This window comes from Trichosurus vulpecula, chromosome 6 (genome assembly GCF_011100635.1).
Source record: "Trichosurus vulpecula isolate mTriVul1 chromosome 6, mTriVul1.pri, whole genome shotgun sequence".
Taxonomy (NCBI): domain Eukaryota; kingdom Metazoa; phylum Chordata; class Mammalia; order Diprotodontia; family Phalangeridae; genus Trichosurus; species Trichosurus vulpecula.
The window spans coordinates 106,392,751-106,412,095 of NC_050578.1; the positions used below are offsets into that span (position 1 = coordinate 106,392,751).

At 39.6% G+C, this 19,345-nt stretch overlaps 1 protein-coding gene across 1 annotated transcript in view; it reads right to left on the minus strand.

The window, feature by feature from the left end:
* Nucleotides 1-19,345, minus strand: part of ARHGAP10 (Rho GTPase activating protein 10) — a 371,669-nt gene that overhangs the window by 155,391 nt on the left and 196,933 nt on the right. The window contains exons 12-13 of the mRNA XM_036764654.1: nt 16,193-16,235; nt 14,084-14,149 (exon numbers count right to left, since the gene is read on the minus strand). Of these exons, the coding sequence (XP_036620549.1) occupies nt 14,084-14,149; nt 16,193-16,235 (109 nt within the window). The remainder of the gene's footprint in view (nt 1-14,083; nt 14,150-16,192; nt 16,236-19,345) is intronic.

Here is a 19,345-nt window from a genome sequence, read left to right on the forward strand (position 1 = left end):
CTCATCTGTAAAGCTACATGGTTGTCCTACTGACCTGTCAGACCTGTCCCAGCTCTAAATAGAGAGTTCATCATCTTACTGCCAGCCCAAGTGATCTCTATCTTTTTAACATCTCAACTTCCTCATTTCTTTTTTTAAAGGATGCACCTGAACTATGACCTTTTTTTTTTTAAGTTACAAGATTCTAAACACATTAACAGGCTTGCGGTTGGTTTGTTGCTGTTTGGGAGGAAGTTGGTTCAGGATACGTGATTTCATCAATGAGAGAATTCCAGAATGAAAACTCCCTCTACAGATGTACATCAGCAACCCCATCTGTACCTTATAGCCTGAGAGAGGTGTCAGGGGTCAGGGCATTAAGGCAAAACTTGAACCCAGGCCTTTCTGACACCAAAGCCACCTATATCTACTATATCATGCCGATTCTCTAACAGAAAAATGCTTAATAGTATTGCAAAGTGCCTACATACAGGTAGAATGGAGGAAGAAAACTCAAATTTTTTCATACTTTTTTAAACTGCAGAAAGGCAACTGACTCACAGCCTCTGGCCCCCTTAAGAGACCCATCACTCCTTTTCCTTATCACATTTTGTTGGGGAGAAAGAAGTTGCTGACCACTTCACTCCACTCCCAGGGCCTTCTCTCTCCTTATGGCTGCAATAAGATTATACAGATAAGTGATTTCTAACTTGTTTAAGCCATGAGGCCACTGGACAGTGTACCCAGAGGGCAGCATCAACAGAATTTGGCACAAGGAAGATGCATTAGAATGTGTCAAGGCGTTCCCAAGGTTTACAGTGAGATGGCTCAGGCAGGGCCTTGAGGCCACAGCTTCCCCATCCCTGGCTTAGTGGATAGAGTGATGCAGCTAGAGTCAGAAAGACCCAATTTCAAATCCTGCCTCAGACAGAAGGCTAATTAACTGCATGACCCCACTGGGCAAATCATTTAAACTGTCCGCCTCAGTTTCTTCAACTGTAAAATGGAGTTAATAGCATCCACCTCTCATGATGATCAATTAAGATGTCTGTAAAGTGCTTAGCACAGTTTCTGAAATGTAGTAGTTACCTAGTAAATTCTTGTTTCTTTCCTTCCTTCCATGCAGCCTCTGGCAACTTAGGGAAGCCTATCGACCTTTCATCAAATAATATTTATAAATAGTTGAAGGAAATGCTCAATTTCAGCTAGAGTTTAGTGAAATAAGCAAACAAATAAATGGTATAAAGAAATAAATGAATGAGTGAATGAATGAATGAGTAAGTAAATAAAGTAAAAACCTTTTTTTTTTCATCCAGGATGAAAACCTGAAATGTGTCCACAGACATAGTCGGGATCTATGGACTCCCGGTTAAGCATCCCTACTTTAAAGGGTCAAAGGGAAGGACTAATATGATCCTACAATCTTCACATCAGACTTTTTATTGGCTGCTGCTTCCAGCTATAGAAATCAAGACAGGAATGAGGAAGGAACAGAGACTAGATGCTGCTTTGTAAGCCAAGAGTCTTGAGGCTGGCTTCACATGGTTTAGAGAACGTGAGTGTGAATGAGTAGGCAGCTGTCTCAGGAAGGGTGCCATCAAGAAATGCTTCCATCCAACATAGGAGAGGAGAGAAAGAGGGGATCAACCATCAAATCAGATCAACGGTGGGAAAACCTAAGGTCAATCTTCTGAATCTGTGTTTGTAAAGCAGCCAAAAAAATATATTTTACCAGAAAACAAAGCTAAGAGAAGCCAATGTGAGCCTGTCCCAACCTCAGGGTAAACCCAAACTGCTGCTCTTCTTAGGATTTCTATTAGCTCTACTAAGACCATACCAGTTACAAATGAGGAACTCTAAAACCATGTGTCACTGCTGCCATCTGTCTCCATGTATGCCTAAAGTCAGCTACAGCAGCATCAGTCAAGTACTGAAAAACAATTTTGTACGGGTATACTTCACCTTGAATTATAAAGGCACAGGTTATACACAATGGGATTACATATACCACTTACTACTCTTCGTTGGTCTCCCCCTTTTGTTAATTGCCTTTTTTGGCAGTGCTCAAGAACACTTCAACTAGAAGCTGAGCAAGGGAATGCTGAGATTCAAACAAACCACAATGTTAGTTTAGTATCTCAGGTTGGGGAAATGATCAAAGTAATGGATAAGAAAAAATGTTATCTGGACTTTGGCTTTGAAAATACACTGCTGCATTGATGCCCTATAAGCCAGCCCAGATATTTTAGAAATTGGTTTGAAATGAAGAAAAGTTGCTCAATTGTCCATACTCTTTGACTTGGTGATTTCACTCCTAGGCATGTACCTTAAGGAAGCCGGGGGCAGAGAGGTCCCATAAAGGCTAAAATATTCTCTGTAGCAGCTAAAAAGTGGTGGTGAGAGTAGACTTCTATTAATTTAAGGAATGACTGAACAAATGGTAGTATCAACACAATGAAATACTACATAGTCATCAGCTCTAAAATTAGACAAATATCTAAAAATGAAGAATTGAGAGAAACATGGTCAATTGTATATGAATTGATGTAGTGAAGAGATAAGAACCAGGAGAACATACAACATGAATAATAATATAATTAAAACCACATCAAAGTATGTGAGATCACAGATTATACATAATGTCTACTCTGTATTCCAGAAAACTGACAGTAAAATACATTTCCATCCTTAGGGAGGTGATGGAGATAACTGTCGATGGTTGTTATAGGATCATAAATTTAAAGGTAGAAGGTAACTTAGAGGCCACTGAGTCAGGTGAATAGTCGAGGCCCAGGAAAGGTAAGGAAATTTTCCAAGATCAAGCTAGAATTTGGACTAAGATCCTCTTCTTGAAAACCTAACATTCTTTTCCACTACAGAGTTATGTTGGGTTGTTTTGCTTAATTGGGTTCTTGTTTTTCAGAGAGTACTAAGAGAGGATTCCATTTGGGATGGCAGGAGGAAGAAGATGTATAAGTAACAGCAAAGTAAGAAACAAAAACAAAAAGCTTCAATAAAACTTTTAAGCAACGGGTAAACGAGAGGCTTGGGTTATTTCCTTACACAATTCCAGCACCACCACTAACATAAACAATTGTGAAAGAAGAATTTAGGTTAGTAACTCAGGTTAGTAACCAATACTGGCATTTTAAAAATAATACTGATTTTTCGATCATGGTTCACCTCAATGGACAGGTTTATCTCCTTTGGCATCTCAATACCAGAGTTTTAAAGTGCCTTTTGCTGGTTCCACACCCAGCTTCTAAAACCTGGCATTCAGTGGCATACTAAATCGTCACTTTTTTTTCCTTTCTAAATACAGAACCAGAGCTTTCTGAAATCATACAATTGTCATCCTCCTCCCACTTCAATCACACCAAGTAACAAGATAGTTTCATGTAATGACTACATGCAGCCCTATTATCTTTCCCTCTCCCTATTCACCTTCGAAAGAGCTCAAGAGGTAGAAAAAACGGGAAGCAGTAGGAGACAGAAAAGGGACTTAGAATGGAGCCTAGAAAATCCACACCCAAGTAAAACCAACCCCCACAAATCAGGGTTGACTGCAATCACAAAGCAGACCCCAAACCACAATCTCAGGGACTGTCAGAGAAATACAACAATAGAGAGGTTTCTTTGCTGTCAATTTGCCGCAGGAACCTATCTGAAAGTTAAAGGCTTTTCAGCTTTAAAAAAAAAAAAAAAACAGAAAGCAAAACTACCAAAAAAAATGAATATTCACTTCATGACTTGCCAGGATTGGTTATCTCTCTGTTTTACATTTGCATTTTTGCAGACACTATGAGACTCTTCTCGGCTTCCACCCACATAAGACTGTCCTCTATTTCCACCCACACTCACCTCACACCTAGTCTGATGATTTTTTAAAAAGACTTATAGGGGGAAAAATGGACTCCAGAGACAGTAAATCTCAGGAGACAGCTGTCCTTTATTTTCCTGATTTTGCATGTAATTTGCCCTTGGGCAATTTAAGATTAATGTGCAATCATAGTAAAATATGTTACAAGTTCAGTTTAAATGTCTTTTTTTTTTAAAACCCAATGATAAATATTGAGACTAAGAGATAATTCTCCATCAGTGTTCACCTTGAGCTTCTACCCAGGACAAAAGTATTTGAGAGGGAGACAATTCTGTAAGCAAATTCCAAAAGATTAAAAAAAAATTCCTGAAGATTCTCCTTTTGAAAAAAGAAGGAAGGCTAGGTCTGGAGGGTTAGGGTAAGCAAAGATCATCCTAACTTATGCTGTATAGGGCTTTCTAGTTTTATCTCATCAATTCATTTGAATTTAATTTAAATTCTGCATTGATAGTTGACAGCTTGCCCAGACAAACATTTTAATTCCATACCCTAGAAATGAAAGTTGATATTCAAATTCTTTACATATGGAAGATTTTCTAAGAGATAAACTTCATAAACAAAAGAGGCATAACAAATTTAATTTCTGTGAAGATGTGCGTTTGTTTGTTTTAACAGCCACAAAGAGATGTGTTTTTGCGTATTTCCCAGTGAATGAACGTGACATTGTTCAGGTGCATGTACTTCCAGAGGACCACAACTTCCTGGTCTTGGAGGCGGGGCAGGAGGGAGACACCTAGAAATACCAGGAATGCCCTCCAAATCCTAAAACTGAAAAATGTTGCAGTTGTCGCCATCCTTCCCCAGAGACAGTCAATTTTATCATTATTACAGCAAGATGACAAAATAAGGATGTGAAGAACTCAAACCCCGTCCCAGATACACTTTTTATAAAGCCTGCTGATTGCTGGGTCTGCAAGTAGAGAGACAGCTGTTGACTTCGCTATTTGATGGGTTTCAGTTCTGGTGTAACTGAAAGACCTTGTGAAGGTTCCAATTTTAGCCCTGCCACTAACAAACTGTGTGCCATGTGACCCCGAGTAATAAAGTCAATCTCTCTGGAGCCTCTGCATCCTAATCTGTATAATGGGGATAATAATTCTCACGTTCCCATCTCACCCCATTGCTGCGAATATTAAATAATAGAAAAATGAATAATTAAATTCACATTGAACAATTCAATATCAATTACTGAATAATTAACCATGAATTATTCAATATGGATACTGAATTTACAATGTCTCAACCCTGAAGTGCTATATAGATATAGTATCAAAAGTAAATATATACAGTATACACATACACACACATACAGATTGCATTGTGATTTATATATTTCACAACAAAAATTATACATCATAAGGTAATATATTTACATATCAATTTCTTGACTGGGGAGGTTTAGACTGAAACTATGATCCGGAAATCATTGTATATTGTATTGTGTGCGCTACATATTATCATAAAACAATCTCTCAATGATCACTCAAAAAACAAGTCTTGAACAAGATTTTGAAAGCACTACTTACTGAAGCAGATACAAGCAATTACAAGACTGGATTCCTGGCTAATGGGGAAGGAGGGGTGTCCTAAAACTTAGGGGTAAAAATAAGGGGCAGCTAGGTAGCACAGGAGACACAACGCTGGGCTTGGAGTCAGGAAGATTCATCTTTCTGAGTTCAAATCCAGCCTCAGATACCTACTGTGTGACCCTGGGCCAGTCACTTAACCTTGCTTGCCTCAGTTCCTCACCTGTAAAATGAGCAGGAGAAGAAAATGGCAAATCACTCTAGTATCTTTGCCAAGAAAACCCCCAAATGGGATCACAAAAAGATGAGCACAATTAAACACTACTGCCACCAAAAAATAAAAATAAGGCAGGCCTATGAAAAGTAGAAGCCTAAATTACTAAGGCAACTGTTGTGTATTTAAGATTGAGGATTAATGCTGTAACTGTGTCCTTGGTCTAATGTAATTGGTCTCCACTTGAATCTCAGACAGAACCTTAGTTTTATAGTTGTCAAAATTCAGAGACTATCTTTCGTTCACAGTTTGACCGTAGCAAGAAAGGTAGTATCCTTAGTTTCTGAGAAGACAAATTTTTCTCAAGGGCATGCCCACATTACTGTCATTCACTCCACTAAAGAATTCAAAAATCTTTACTGAAAGCTGTATTTGGGGGGGTTTCGTTGCTGGAGAATTTTTGCCTCTTTTGTTCCATGATTACTTTTGTTTCTGTTAGAATATAAATGCCTTGAGGTTAAGGAATTGCTTCCCATTTTATTTTTGTATCTCAAGTGTTTAACACATAGGAGGTGGTAAATATGTGTATTGACAGATTGCCAAAGTAAGACTGTAACATATGACATGGATATAGATTAAGCAGGAGGGTTGGTCAGAATCTCTCCAAGCAAACTGCTGGTATATTAATAAACTGTGTCTCACAGACTCTACCTAAATACATAGTTTGTTTTTCTTTCACAATGTGAATAATTAAACAACACCAAGAAAGGTAACATCAGTATCAAAGCAGCAATATGAACAATAAATGTTTCCCTAGAGGAGAAGGATGTGAGCTGGGTCTTGTAACATGAGTAGGACTTGAAGAGGGGAAGACAAGACTGGAGGAAGTATGTGTAATGGGATGATGAGATGGCCCGCAGAGCCAGAAGGCACCTTGGAGGTCATGGAGTCTGACTCCTTTCATTCTACGGTAGGGAATTAGCCAGAATCGTTAAACGATTTGTCCAAAGTCACACAGGCGATCAAATGGTGGAGCCAGTAGTCAAATATGGGTCCTATAATTCCAAATCCTACACATCGAGAGGCATGCCTGAGAAGAAATGCGGACATCAGGAGACCTCTGCTAGGTCATGGAAGGAAAGAGGGCTGGGAGGTGCGAACAGGATTGGATCAGGATGAGACTTGAATGCTAAGTCATTTTAACTTTACCTAGTATGCAATGGAGATCCTAGGCAGGAAGGGAAGCACATAGAACAGTACCTGGCACACAGTAGGAGCTTTATAACTATTTGACAGTGTAGTCATTCTTTCTTACACAATAACCCTTTTTAAAATAGTGAAAGTAATAGCGGAGTAATATGAATTGGAAGAAGAGACTGGATGCAAAAAAGACCAATCAAAAGGCCACTGCAATAGCCCATACATACATGCGTACATATGCATGTGTGTATGTGAATGTATGTGTGTATATGTATATACATAGACACTTATATGTATGTGTATAATATATTTAGTATTTTATGTATTATATAATCTATTTCTCTATATCACCTTATAACATATAAAATACATAAATGATATAAAATATCTATTATATATACATTATCTATGTGCCTAGGTGATATAAAATACATACATTTATGGAATATATATATACTTATATCCCTTAATATGTTATTATATAATGTATATTTCTATAACATATTATTATATAATATATACATTATACAGTATGTACATTTTGAAATATTATGTAATACATATTCATATTATCACCTTACGCCTGGGCTATTGAAGTAGCCAAATGGTCTTTCTGCGCATGCGAGCGCAGAGACACACACACCCCTTCAATGGCTCCCTGTTGCCTGTAGAATAAAATACAAACCCTTATGTTTGCCACATAAAGCCCCGTATGATCTGACCACAGGAGGCCTTTGCAGGTTTATTAAATATTCCTTCCCTTTACATATTTTAGAGTCCGGCTAAAGTGGCCTACTTAATATTCTTTATACACAACATTCCATTTCCCACCTCCAAACTGGCCCATTTGCCTGAAGTACACTTTCTTCTCCCCTTAGAATCTGTAGCTTTATTTAAGGCTGAGTCACACTTCTTCCCAGGCTTGCTTCTCAGTGTGTAAGATTTGGAATTATAGGATCCATATTTCCATGTTTGACTACTGGCTCTGCCATTTAAGTTCCTGTTTAATGTCTCTGGATCTTGAATTCCCTACTGTGGAATGAAAGGAATCAGACCCCATGACCTTGCTTCTTCTTTCTTTCTTCTTCAGGGATATCTCTGTTCATCTCCCTAATTGCTAGATGCTCTCTTTTTCCACCAGACAGAAAGACAGACAGACAGACAGACACACACACACACACACACACACACACACACACTTAGACGTTTCCATGTTGTATCTCCTGAGAACAATGTAAATTCCTGGACAGAGGCAGTAGCTTACATTTCTGATTTCTGGTTTCGTCTTTGTATTCCTATCACTTCGCACAATGCTTTCCACATATCAAACACGTGGTCAGTGTTTACTGGATCCTACTGGACACAGATAAATGGAGCAATAAGAAGGAGCCTAAGATGACTTTCCAAAAGAAATAGGGAAGATGGGGAGGTGGGAGGTAGTAAGTTAAGTTTCAGATATGCTCAATTTAATGTGAAAGCAAACCAATCATGCAATAATGTAAGAGTTAGAAATATAGGACACAAACTCAGGAAAAATCTGAGGCAGGAGACAGAAAACTAGGCATCAATTATCTATATAAGGTCATTGGAATGGCCAAGATACCTGAAAGGGATGAGCAAGGGGCAGAGAGAGCTGAACCCTGGGAGAAACTCATGTGTAGAGAATGAGAAGGAAAAAAGGAACATGAAGATGGTAGGATGGGTCAGAGAAGAGGAAAAGCAGAAAAGTATTTTCATATAAGCTAAAGGAAGAAAGAGTTTCAAAGAAGGAAGGGGCAATTAATAGTTTTGTATGCTGAGGTCAAGGAGAGAGAAGACTGAGGAAAAACTAGGTTTGCCAATTAACCTGTGAAAGAGAATGTTCAGTAAACTGAATGAGGGAGAAGGCAGAGAATAGGAAGTTAAATGTGATGAGGAAGTGAAAACCTCATTTAAAAATCTTGACCAAAAAGAGAAAACAGAAATTGGACAATATCTGGAGAGTGCTACAGGGACATATTTTTTTCAAAGACTGAAGACACTAAACAGATGACAAACCTTTGGAGAAGCGGATGAAGATGAAAAGGGAGAAATAATTCTTTGATTTTCCAACAGAAGGGGGGGAGGACAGGATCAAAACACAAATTGATGGGCTTTGGAAAGAAGAATGGAAAAAAAAAACATTTCCTCTGAGAAAAGGAAGAAAAAAGAGAAGACAGGTTTGAAGATCTATATTTAGGGAAATAGAGGAAGGACCACAGGGAAGGGAAACTCATGCCTAATGAGATATAGAGGAAGGAAAGTAGCAAAGGCAGGCATGAGGGTGATTCACAGTCTTAACCCAGCAGAACAGATGCAGCTAAAGGTTCCAAGGACGAAGGATCTAGGCTAGTAGTACAGATAACAATGAAGTATCTAAGCAGTTGATGCTGGGGAAGAAGTCCAAGAAAGATGTTCTGAAGGTCAAGGAGGAACAACTGAGAGCTGGGAGAAGGCTAACACCACTCACTCCTCCCACCGAGTTTGAAGGAACAATATATACAAGACTTAGAAGGAGGAAGACTGAAAAGGATTGGGTGGCTTTAGGACAAAGTAAAATCCAATTATGTAAAAGAGGAAAAAAAAACAGGAAAGGAAAAACCACTTAGGACAAAGCAGACTATGAGTACTAAAGGACACATTTTAAAAAAAAGAGTTGATGAGAGACAAGAGAGTGAATCCATGTAGATGAGGTGGGTGAGAGCAAGAATGACCACCAAAGAGTGGCTTAAAATTTGCCTCATGAACTCCCACATGAAACAAAAATATCTTAATATTTGTACACATTTTAAATTCGACATATTCAAAGCTCATTTATCTTTCCCCCAAAATCCTATCTGCTTCCAAACTCTCCAGTTACTGTCAAGTGCACCACCATCCTCCCAGTCAGCCCTACTTAGAACCTAGGTATCATCCCCAACTCTCTCTTTGAACGCCCAATCTGTTGCTAAGTCCTGTTGATTCCACCTAGAAAAAACACTTCTGTAAATATACTCCATAGTCTCCTTCAACACTGCCTCAACCCTGCTGGTGACCCACATCACCTTGCTATTAGAATAGCCTGCTGGTTGGTCTCCCTCCAGTCCAGTCCATCCTCCACTAAGCTGTTGAAGTGATCATCCTAAAGTCTAGGTCTAACCTTTTCATCCCCCACCCCAGTTCAATAAACTCCAGTGGCTTCCTATTGTCCCCAGGACCAAATATAAAACCCTCTGTTTGCCTTTTAAAGCCCTGCATAACCTGGCTCTTTCCAGTCTTCTTACACCTTACTCACCTGCACGTGATCTACAATACAAAGACAATGGTCTCCTCATTGTTCTTCAAACAAGACACTCCATAGTCAGACACCAGGCATTTTCAAGGGAATTTACTCCCACCTCACCTCTGCTTTCTTTCAAGGCTCACCTATAATTCTACTTTCTGCCTTCCGTAATGTTAGTGCCTTCCTACTGAGAAGACCTCCAATTCATTGGTATTTCTGATTGTTGTTTTCTTCATAAAACTGTGAGCTTCTTAATGGCAGAGAGTGCTTTGCCTTTCTTTGTATCCCCACTTCTTAGCATGATGCCCAGCATAATATAATGCTTGATAAATCCTTGTTCCTTGTTGACCTGAATGACCTTGGTTTCTTTGACCTTTGAACCATGGCTCACCCACAACTAACTGTACTTTTTGTGATTCTTTCCGACAGTTTTTTTCTCTATTACTCTTCATAGGTAGCCCCCCTCTTTCCTAACTTCTCCTTTTTCTCCCCCTGACCCCCACTGCAAACTCTTTGTGTCTAGACCCACAGCAATGTCAAAGCAAGGTTAAATGAGAGTTAACAAAAACAAGCTAGCTATTCCTATTTGTATTCCCGGTATAGAGTTTGGCACATACTAAGTATTTAATAAATTTTTCATTCATTCACTGGTCAAAAAATTAGTAAGTTGCAATGTTAAAAATCTAAACTCAGAGCCTTTGTCTCTAGATCCAATGTTCTTTCCACTACTCCAAACATACAGCAGATAAAAAAACAGAAACCTACAGAGATCAATTGACTTGTCCAAGATTATCCATAAGGAAAAGGGATGATCTCCTTCCTCCATCCTGCCAAATCCTGTTCTTCTCTTATTTTCAACCAAAGCTCACCTGGCAGCTTTCTCCAGATGGCCCCAGCTATCCTCCAATCTGACAACAAACCAATCCACCATTTTTAACACAGTTTTATAACGTACATTTTTTCATTATTCCCTAAAACAGAACTTCTTCTTTTGATGCAAATGAAGAATCTGTCTATAAATTCTATTAGAGGGTTGTCTGTGACACCAAGTTTACTAGCTACAAGTTTGCTTACTCACACACAACTAATGTAAGTCAAAGGCAGGACCTAAATCCTGGTGTCCCTGACTACAAAGGCCATCAACCCCTTATCCATCAGACTACATTTTATCTCACTGATATAAGAAGCTAAATAATATGAATTTAATAAATTAAGTATGTGACCATGGGCAAATCACCTAACTTCTCTGGCCTTTCAGAGACTTCAGAGAGCCTCTGAGGACCCTGCCTATGACTGTATGATGCCATATTATTATAAAAAAGCACTAGGAAAGGGAATAATCAGGCTAATTAGAATTATCTCAACACACAGGGCTATCATGCATGGAATAGTATACAGGTGACACTAAATAAATAGCTCTGGTGATGGAAAAAAAAAAGGGCACAACAGGACTGAGGCCAAGACTGAAATTCACAAATGCCTAATACAGGATGGAGAATGGCCATGATGTGGCTGAACAAGGTTGGGGGAATGGGGACACCATAAACAACCTATTGATGAAGACATTTCACAGCTGTAGGACTTGTGAATGACTGGTTGTACTTTAAGGCCTTGCACATTTTAAAAGGGATTACTAACTACCTGGTCACAAACTCTTCTCTCCCATCTTCTTACTATATCCATACTCACAATTATTTTGAGGGTCCAGTAAGATAATACTTGTAAAATGCTTAGCACAGCACCTGGTACATAGTAGGGGTTTAATAAATGCTCTTTTCCCTTCCCTTGTTCCCCATTGTTCCTTCTCTATTAAAAGCAACAGCTTCTTGTAACAAGGAAAAAAAAAACCCCTGGAATCAGAAGGATTGAGAAGGAAAGCATATTTGTTTTAAAAAAAAAATCTAATAGGAGATTTTTTTAAATGTATTTTTCTAAAAAAAAAAATCCCAAAATGGTACACAAGCTTACTTATGTCTATTCATTGCAAGACACACTGCCCTCTGATAGACTGCACACATCTACCACGAGGCCCGGGAAAAACAGGTACTTAATCTCTACAGACATAAACTTCTAAGTAGAGAGTGTAAAAGTCCCCTTCGGAGGAGGAGGTCCTTCTCATTTTTAATTGAGAAACAAACACATACAAAGGAGATGAAAATCTGTGAACCACAACAACAAAAATGGAGACTACACTGAGAGTAGCATTTGAGAACTGTTATAAAATTGTACAGAAATCTGAAAAGATCAGGGAAAGGAAAGAAAGTTGTCAGGTCTTATCCAACGCAGCCAGAAATGAATGAAAATTCTTCAGCCTGTATGGCTGTTTAAAGAGTCAGAAAGAAAAGGCTTTCTGAAATTTGGGCTTTTCTTATGAATGGGCACATACCCAAATCACAAAGCAACTTGTATGTCCGTTATCAGCATTCTAATTTCACAGGTGGCAGTCTTGGCTTTATGACAAAGGCTTGGATTCACAGAAAATGTGACTGGCTGGCTGTCCCCTGGGATGTTGTCTAAGCCTAGAGGAACGGGAATGTACAACACAGGAGGAAATCAAACATTCTGCTTTTCCCTACCTTGTAAAGTCTCTGGGCAAATAGGACTTCAACCTCTAATGAAGCAGGCCCTTCCAAAACAGTCAATTTCACAATGGCCAAATGTTTAGGTGCCCTCATTTTGCATACACGGTGAACAAAGTACAAGGACCTTCTTATAGCGAGCCCATAAAAAGAACCTTTAGGTACTCCCAAAGATGGTGGCAAATAGTGTCTTTTCTTAAGAGTACAGCAAGGAGCATAAAAGCAGATTACACACTGGTGGCTAAAAACCATGGTGACCCGAACTAATCTTTCAATACTACTTATTTGGTTTTTTCTTCATATTCTGGTCCAATTACTCACCATTCCCCATTCCCATTCTGCCCTCTGTTGTCTCTACACATTTTGCACACACCCGGTGCTACACCTGGGAATGGTTCTCCCATCATCACCACCTTTTAAAATCCTTTTCTTCCATCATGGCCTTACATAATTGGCCTCCAAAGTTTTCCCAGAAAGCCCAAGCTAGACACGGTCCTTCTCCTTTCATACCTCTCACAGCATTCTATCTAACCTCTCATTATGCATTTCCTACATATGCAAACCAGGAAAACCAAAAAGTTCTAGTCCCCTACTAGATTTTTATGTATATGTGTATGTATACATACATATACACATACATATACATATGTATGTATTAGTTGCAAAGAAAACAAATTTTGTATCTGTATCCCCAGCATCTTTGTGTACCCAATGCATTACATACGGTAGGCACTTAATGCTGTTTTAAAAACTAAATTGCAAATGGGCCTTAGTTTTGAAATGGTTTCCAAGTTTTACTAAGGAAAAAGATGAAAGGGAAGAAGAGAGATCCATACACAAAATAAATGACCAGCTAAGAGCAGGAAAAAAGCTACCTCAAATACCTGAATGGGCCTGTGTGCTCACTGATATGGATAGTCTCCCTAACATCACATAACTCAGCCATGCCTGCCCCCCTTGGGTGGGTCTGGTACATGTCTTCTATAAGCTCAGCACACCAGGGTCACCCAGCAAACTTCCTCCATCTCTCCTGAGGTCCCAAGGATACCAATGGAGCACATGGGCTTCACTCTCACCACATGATCAGCCCACCTTCTTTTCTGATCTGACATTTCTTTGATGACATCCTTACTTGGATTCTTTGCAGCTTCTCATCTGTTATATATGGCCTGGTGACCCCCACCACATGTGTCTCCACTGTTCACTGAGTTAGACTCAGTTTCGGGTCTTTGGAGAGTATAACACCCCATGACTCTCAGCCTTGCAGTCAGGGACACCTGCCTATTTATTTCTTCTACTCTGATGCATTTAAATCAATATGCCCTGTCCTTTTCAAAAGCAGGGTGCATTCTCAATGCATATCAGATCTTTTAAATACCCATATCCTTTAATGAATAAAAGGATTCTGGCAGACAGTCATGTTACCTCGTGTTTCAACTGCACGGATGCATTTTCTCAGAATTGTGAATCCAATCTTATCCAGTTGTGCACCTAAAAGGAAAATGTTAAGCACATCATGAATTATACACGTTTCCTTCCTTACAAAGCTGGAAAAATAACATCTGGGCTCATTTTGATGGAACCATTTCTTTTTTAAAGGCCACATGTTGAGCTACAGCAGTGATCTACACTGATGATCTTAGTATATTCACTGGAGCACACATTCAGAATAACAGTATATTTACTGTTAACAACAACTTAAAATGCTAAAGAAGGTTGTTAACTGAACATCCATCTTCTTCAGCGCTGACAAACAAATAGATAGAAAATCTCTTCAAGAAAAACTTCATCCCTAAATGGCTGAGTATATTTTGTACAAAATTCTAACAAAAGCTCTGGAGAAAATTAAGAGAAGAAAGGGAGCATGTTAAGTGGCCCTTAAAAAACAGCCATGCCCTCAATGTGGGTTGGGGCAAATGTCATTCACCTTTTTTCTTAATTTTGCAAATCATAAAGTTGGCTTAGAAAAGCAAGTTGTCTGAATTTTTTTTTAATAAAAACTCATGCATTGGAAGTCAAGTTTCATATTACTCTTCCAAATGTTTTTAATCATTTTTAATACTATTTTGAAAATAACTTAAATTTTAAAATCATTTGGTAGGCAGGTTATAATAACCTAAATATGCCAAATATATCTAGATATACGGATAATCTAGAATACGCCAAGTAATTTCCTTTTCTTCGACGTAAACATTTGTCTTAACAAAGGAGAGTGAATTTTGTATCCCAACCAAAATCAATCCTAAGGATTCTGAGCAAATCACAGGTGGGTACGGGCAGCCACTCCCCATCCATTAAAGAGATAATAAGACAGTAATACAATAAGGGGTCAGCATTTCAACTCAGTACCTGAAAATCAAAGCCTGGCACATGGGTCAGAATCCATGCGGATTTCTCCTTGTAGGTTTCACCACCATGCAGGCCCTGGCTGGGGTTTTAATGAGGGGATCAGCAGGATAATTAGCCCACCCATGGCCTACCTATCATTTCAGAGTGCCAAAACATATAAATTGGTCATGAACCATTACTATCCCATTCACATGAAAAGGCTCTGTTCTTCAAAATGACAATTAGAAATGCTCGTATCTCATGAACTCCTAAGTTCCTGAGAGTTCGTGAGACTCATAAGTTCATAACTGGCAAACACCATGTCTTTTTCATCTTTGTATGTGGTCCCATCCCCTCAAACCAATACCTAGAAGATACGGAATACAGAGTTGTTGAATGAATGAATGATACAACCATCAAAGAAACCACAATAATAAACCTGTGCACTGAAGTAATTTCATGCTGCTCAATTTCTTTCAGGATGTAAGGCTCATCTGGACATGTAACTTTGTATGTTGATTATGGAACAGAACATGGAATCTCTCCAAAGTTCGTAACTTAGCCATTCACACCTCAAATGCCTTCCAGTCTTACAAAGATCATATTTACAGTGAGATCTGCAAACAATTCCCGGTTGCTAACTCAAGAGTACACAGTCAGTCAATACCACTGTTCACTGTTCATTTCCCCCAGCTGAGCCACTATACGTAATGAGACATCCCATTCCAAACGACACAGTTTAGCATAATATTCATTTTTAGTTTGGTGGTTTGTTGTTATTTTAATCGAAAGACATTCCCTCTCCCAAAAGACATCTGAATATCTACTCTGTGCCTAGACTCTGTGCTTGGAGTGGAAAAAGATACCACAAAAGTCTTACTCATGGACCTCAGTAGTCTAGGAGCTGATATTCCCTTTGAGAAGAATAATATTTAAGACATATATACTTCTGATTGTTAAAGAATAATGCAAAAAAGGATAAAATGAAATGTCAAAATGGTTGGTCCAGAGAGTGAGTACTATTTTAGAGGCAAAAGAGGTCCAAGTGGGAAACAGTAACCAATAAGAACCTAAGTCAAGCCCTAACAAATTGGGTAGAAACTACATAAGTAAAGAGGAAGGGAGAACAGCATGAGCCACATTTTAAAGGCAATAATGAGCCCTGTGTATTCAGACAATGGAGAGCAAACAAGACTTAGCACTTACCTCCTTCCCGTCTTAAGTTGGCTCTATTCAAACTGGGAAGCAGCTACACATATATTCAAAAGGAAAAGAGAAAAAGAAAGAAATGGGAGAAAATACTTCAGTCATGGGTCTGTATTGGGCAAACACAATAAAGACATAGCTCCTTTTTTATCAGTAAGAATGGCTACAGATGAAGCAGGAGAAGGTCAACAGAGCCAAAGCCATGCACAAAAAAGCAAATTGCTTTAACCAACCTAGAGCCCATTAACAGCATACAGCTCGAGGGAAGGCAGCTTTATAAACCTCACTCTGATCTCCACAGAAAGCGAGCAGCAAGCAGACCTGATGGGAAGGTGGGCAGTGTGGGGTTTGCTAATGAATCTTATAGACCAAGTCAAAGGCTTTGCAAGTCTGAAATGTTCAGTCTAGTGCTTATAACACCATGTGATGAGCCTTTAACACCCACCTCTTACTTTTGTTGGCTTCCTTCAAGGCTTAGCTTCTGAATGCAAGGGGCCTAGTGGCTTCCCCTCTGAGATCACCTTCCCAGTTCCCACCATTGCTAGTGCCTTCCCCTCTAAGATAACATGCATATGTCTTCTATGTAAAGAGTACTTTTAAAGTATTTTCTTTCAATTTATATGCATTCATATTCTCTAGCTCCCATCTGTGCTCCCACCATTACCACTGAAAAATCAAAAACAAAACCCTTGTAACAAATATGCATAGTCAAAACAAATTCTCCCATTGGATACATTCAAAAATGTGGTAAATTTGGTGATTTGGTAAAACTAATTCTCATGTCTCTGTTCAGAGATAGGTAGCATTCTTCATCATCGGTTGTGTCTATTTATAGGTTGTCAGTCTCCCCCACTCTCCCTCAAAAGCTCCCTAAGGGCAGGGTTGGGTTTGGTTTTTTTTTGTTTGTTTGTTTTTTGCCTTTTTCTCTATCTCCAGCACTTAACACAGGTCCTAGCACATAACAAATACTTGCTGACTTATTGACCATGGCTCAAACAGCCTGTTGGCATCTCTTACAAAGGCCAATCTATCACTAAGCCTACCGACCTACCTAGTAAGTGCAAAGTGGGGCAGCTAGGTGGAGCCATAGTGCACACAGCACTGGACTTGGAATCAGGAGGACTCATCCTCATGAGTTCAAATCCGTGCTCAGACACCTTCTAGCTGTGGACCATGGGCAAGTCACATAACCATTTTTGCCTCAGTTTCCTTATCTGTAAAATGAGCTGGAGAAGGAAATGGCAAACCACTCCAGTGCCTTTGCCAAGAAAACCCCAAAAGGATCCACGAAGAGTTAGACACAACTGAAACAACTCAACAACAAAGTGCAAAGCACCTTCAACATGTATTAGCTGTGTGACCCTGATCAAATTTCTTAACCTCGCAATGCTATGGACAGCAACTGACCGACTGATAAACTGTAGAGAAGGAGCTAATTTATTCGTAGAAGGAGTTTTTTCATGCAAAGAGCTGCCAACACCAATGAAAATCCAAGGTCCAGTCCCCATCCTTATCTCACTCTAAGTAGAGTGGATGGCCTCAGAAGATAGTGGATTCCTCCTTCTTGGATAAAATATGACTTCTCAAGTCTTTTGTAGAAGGGATTTTTTTCCCCAGGTAAGCACTTGACTTGAAGGCCCCAGGGGTCCCTCTCACCTCTAAGACTCTATGATTATTAGAAGCAAGACAGAGTGGACAGGGCATCAGAAGTGGAGTCTGAAAACTCTCCATTCAATTCTCATCTCCCTGTGTTACACTTTACTTCTCAAACTGAATTTTCTCATCTGTGCAATGAGGGGGTTACACTCAGTGACCATTGAGATTGCTCCCAACTCTAAACCTTTCAGACCTATGATTCTGATCCTATGATTGCATCCAATTTTCTTTTCCCTCCTTCACACTGTCCATCAGCATTTTCCCTGCTCCAGCTTCACTCTTCCTTCTTATCCTGAACAGCAAAAGCAGAAACCTCTCACAACAACAGAATTGGGGTATCACTGAGTGGTCTAGCAGCAGTGCAACCAAGAAACTGTTCACTGGAGTCCTAACACAGAACTTGTTTCTGGCCACACCAAGCTCAGAAAGGTATCTCCCACCCAAGGACGACCATAATTTAAATAATTCCATCTGAAACAGGAGAGTTCTGAGTCTAGGCAGCAACTCTAAGATCTTTAGCCACTGGCTCATTATTCTAAGGGCACACTGCCTTAAAAACGTGCCCTGTCTAAGTGTCCTCACACAAATACGTAGCAGGACTTTTAATATTTGGAGGCCTTGCTGATGTTCGCTTATCTCTGGACTGATCACTTTGCTATTTACTCTGAAGGAAAAGTCAGGCTGGGTATCTTCAAGGCCACAGTGCCATCGATGGCAAATTTATTTCCCAGGGACTGCAGCAAGTAAGTTTCTCTATGCAAACTGACTTTTAAATAGACCTCTTTATTCACTGGAGAGAGATGTCCATAGTCTTAGGTTTACCTTGACAATAAGGGATTAGCGGCTTGCTTTGGGGTCTCGTTACATGTGGTGTTGTCAAAGAGGAGATCAGTCCCTCTGGACCTCGCTAAAAACCTCAAGGGCATATTAAGAATAAACACACAGTGAAGAGAAGACTCATTTATCAACCTAACACAGAACTTCTCAAGTACACATATCAATGAATGAATCTAGTCATAGGATTAAGAGCAGGAAGGGACCTAGAAATGATCCAGTCCAAGACCTCCATTTTAGAAATAAGGGAATCTGAGGGCCATAGGGGAGAAGACACCTGCTCAAGATCACCCAGGCCTTCTGATTTCAAGTTCCACACTCTTTCCACTTTCTACCAGCCTGGTAATGGAGAAAGAACACTGGCTCTGGAATCAGGGAATGAGGTTTCAAATCTCACCTCTGACACCGACTACCTGTGTAATCACTCTGACCCTCAGGTCCTCACCTATGAAATGAAAGGTCTAGACTTGATGGCCTCCAGGGTCCCTAACAGTTACAACTCTACGATCCTGTGACTTCTCTGATGCCGTCATTCTACAGACAAGAAGACTAAGGATTCAGTGGGGGAAGGGAATTCCCTAAAATCCAACAATTACAGTACTCAGGAGATGTGGGTTCCAGGAGTGGCTCTTTCCACCACACCCTGCTGTCTTCATATAGATC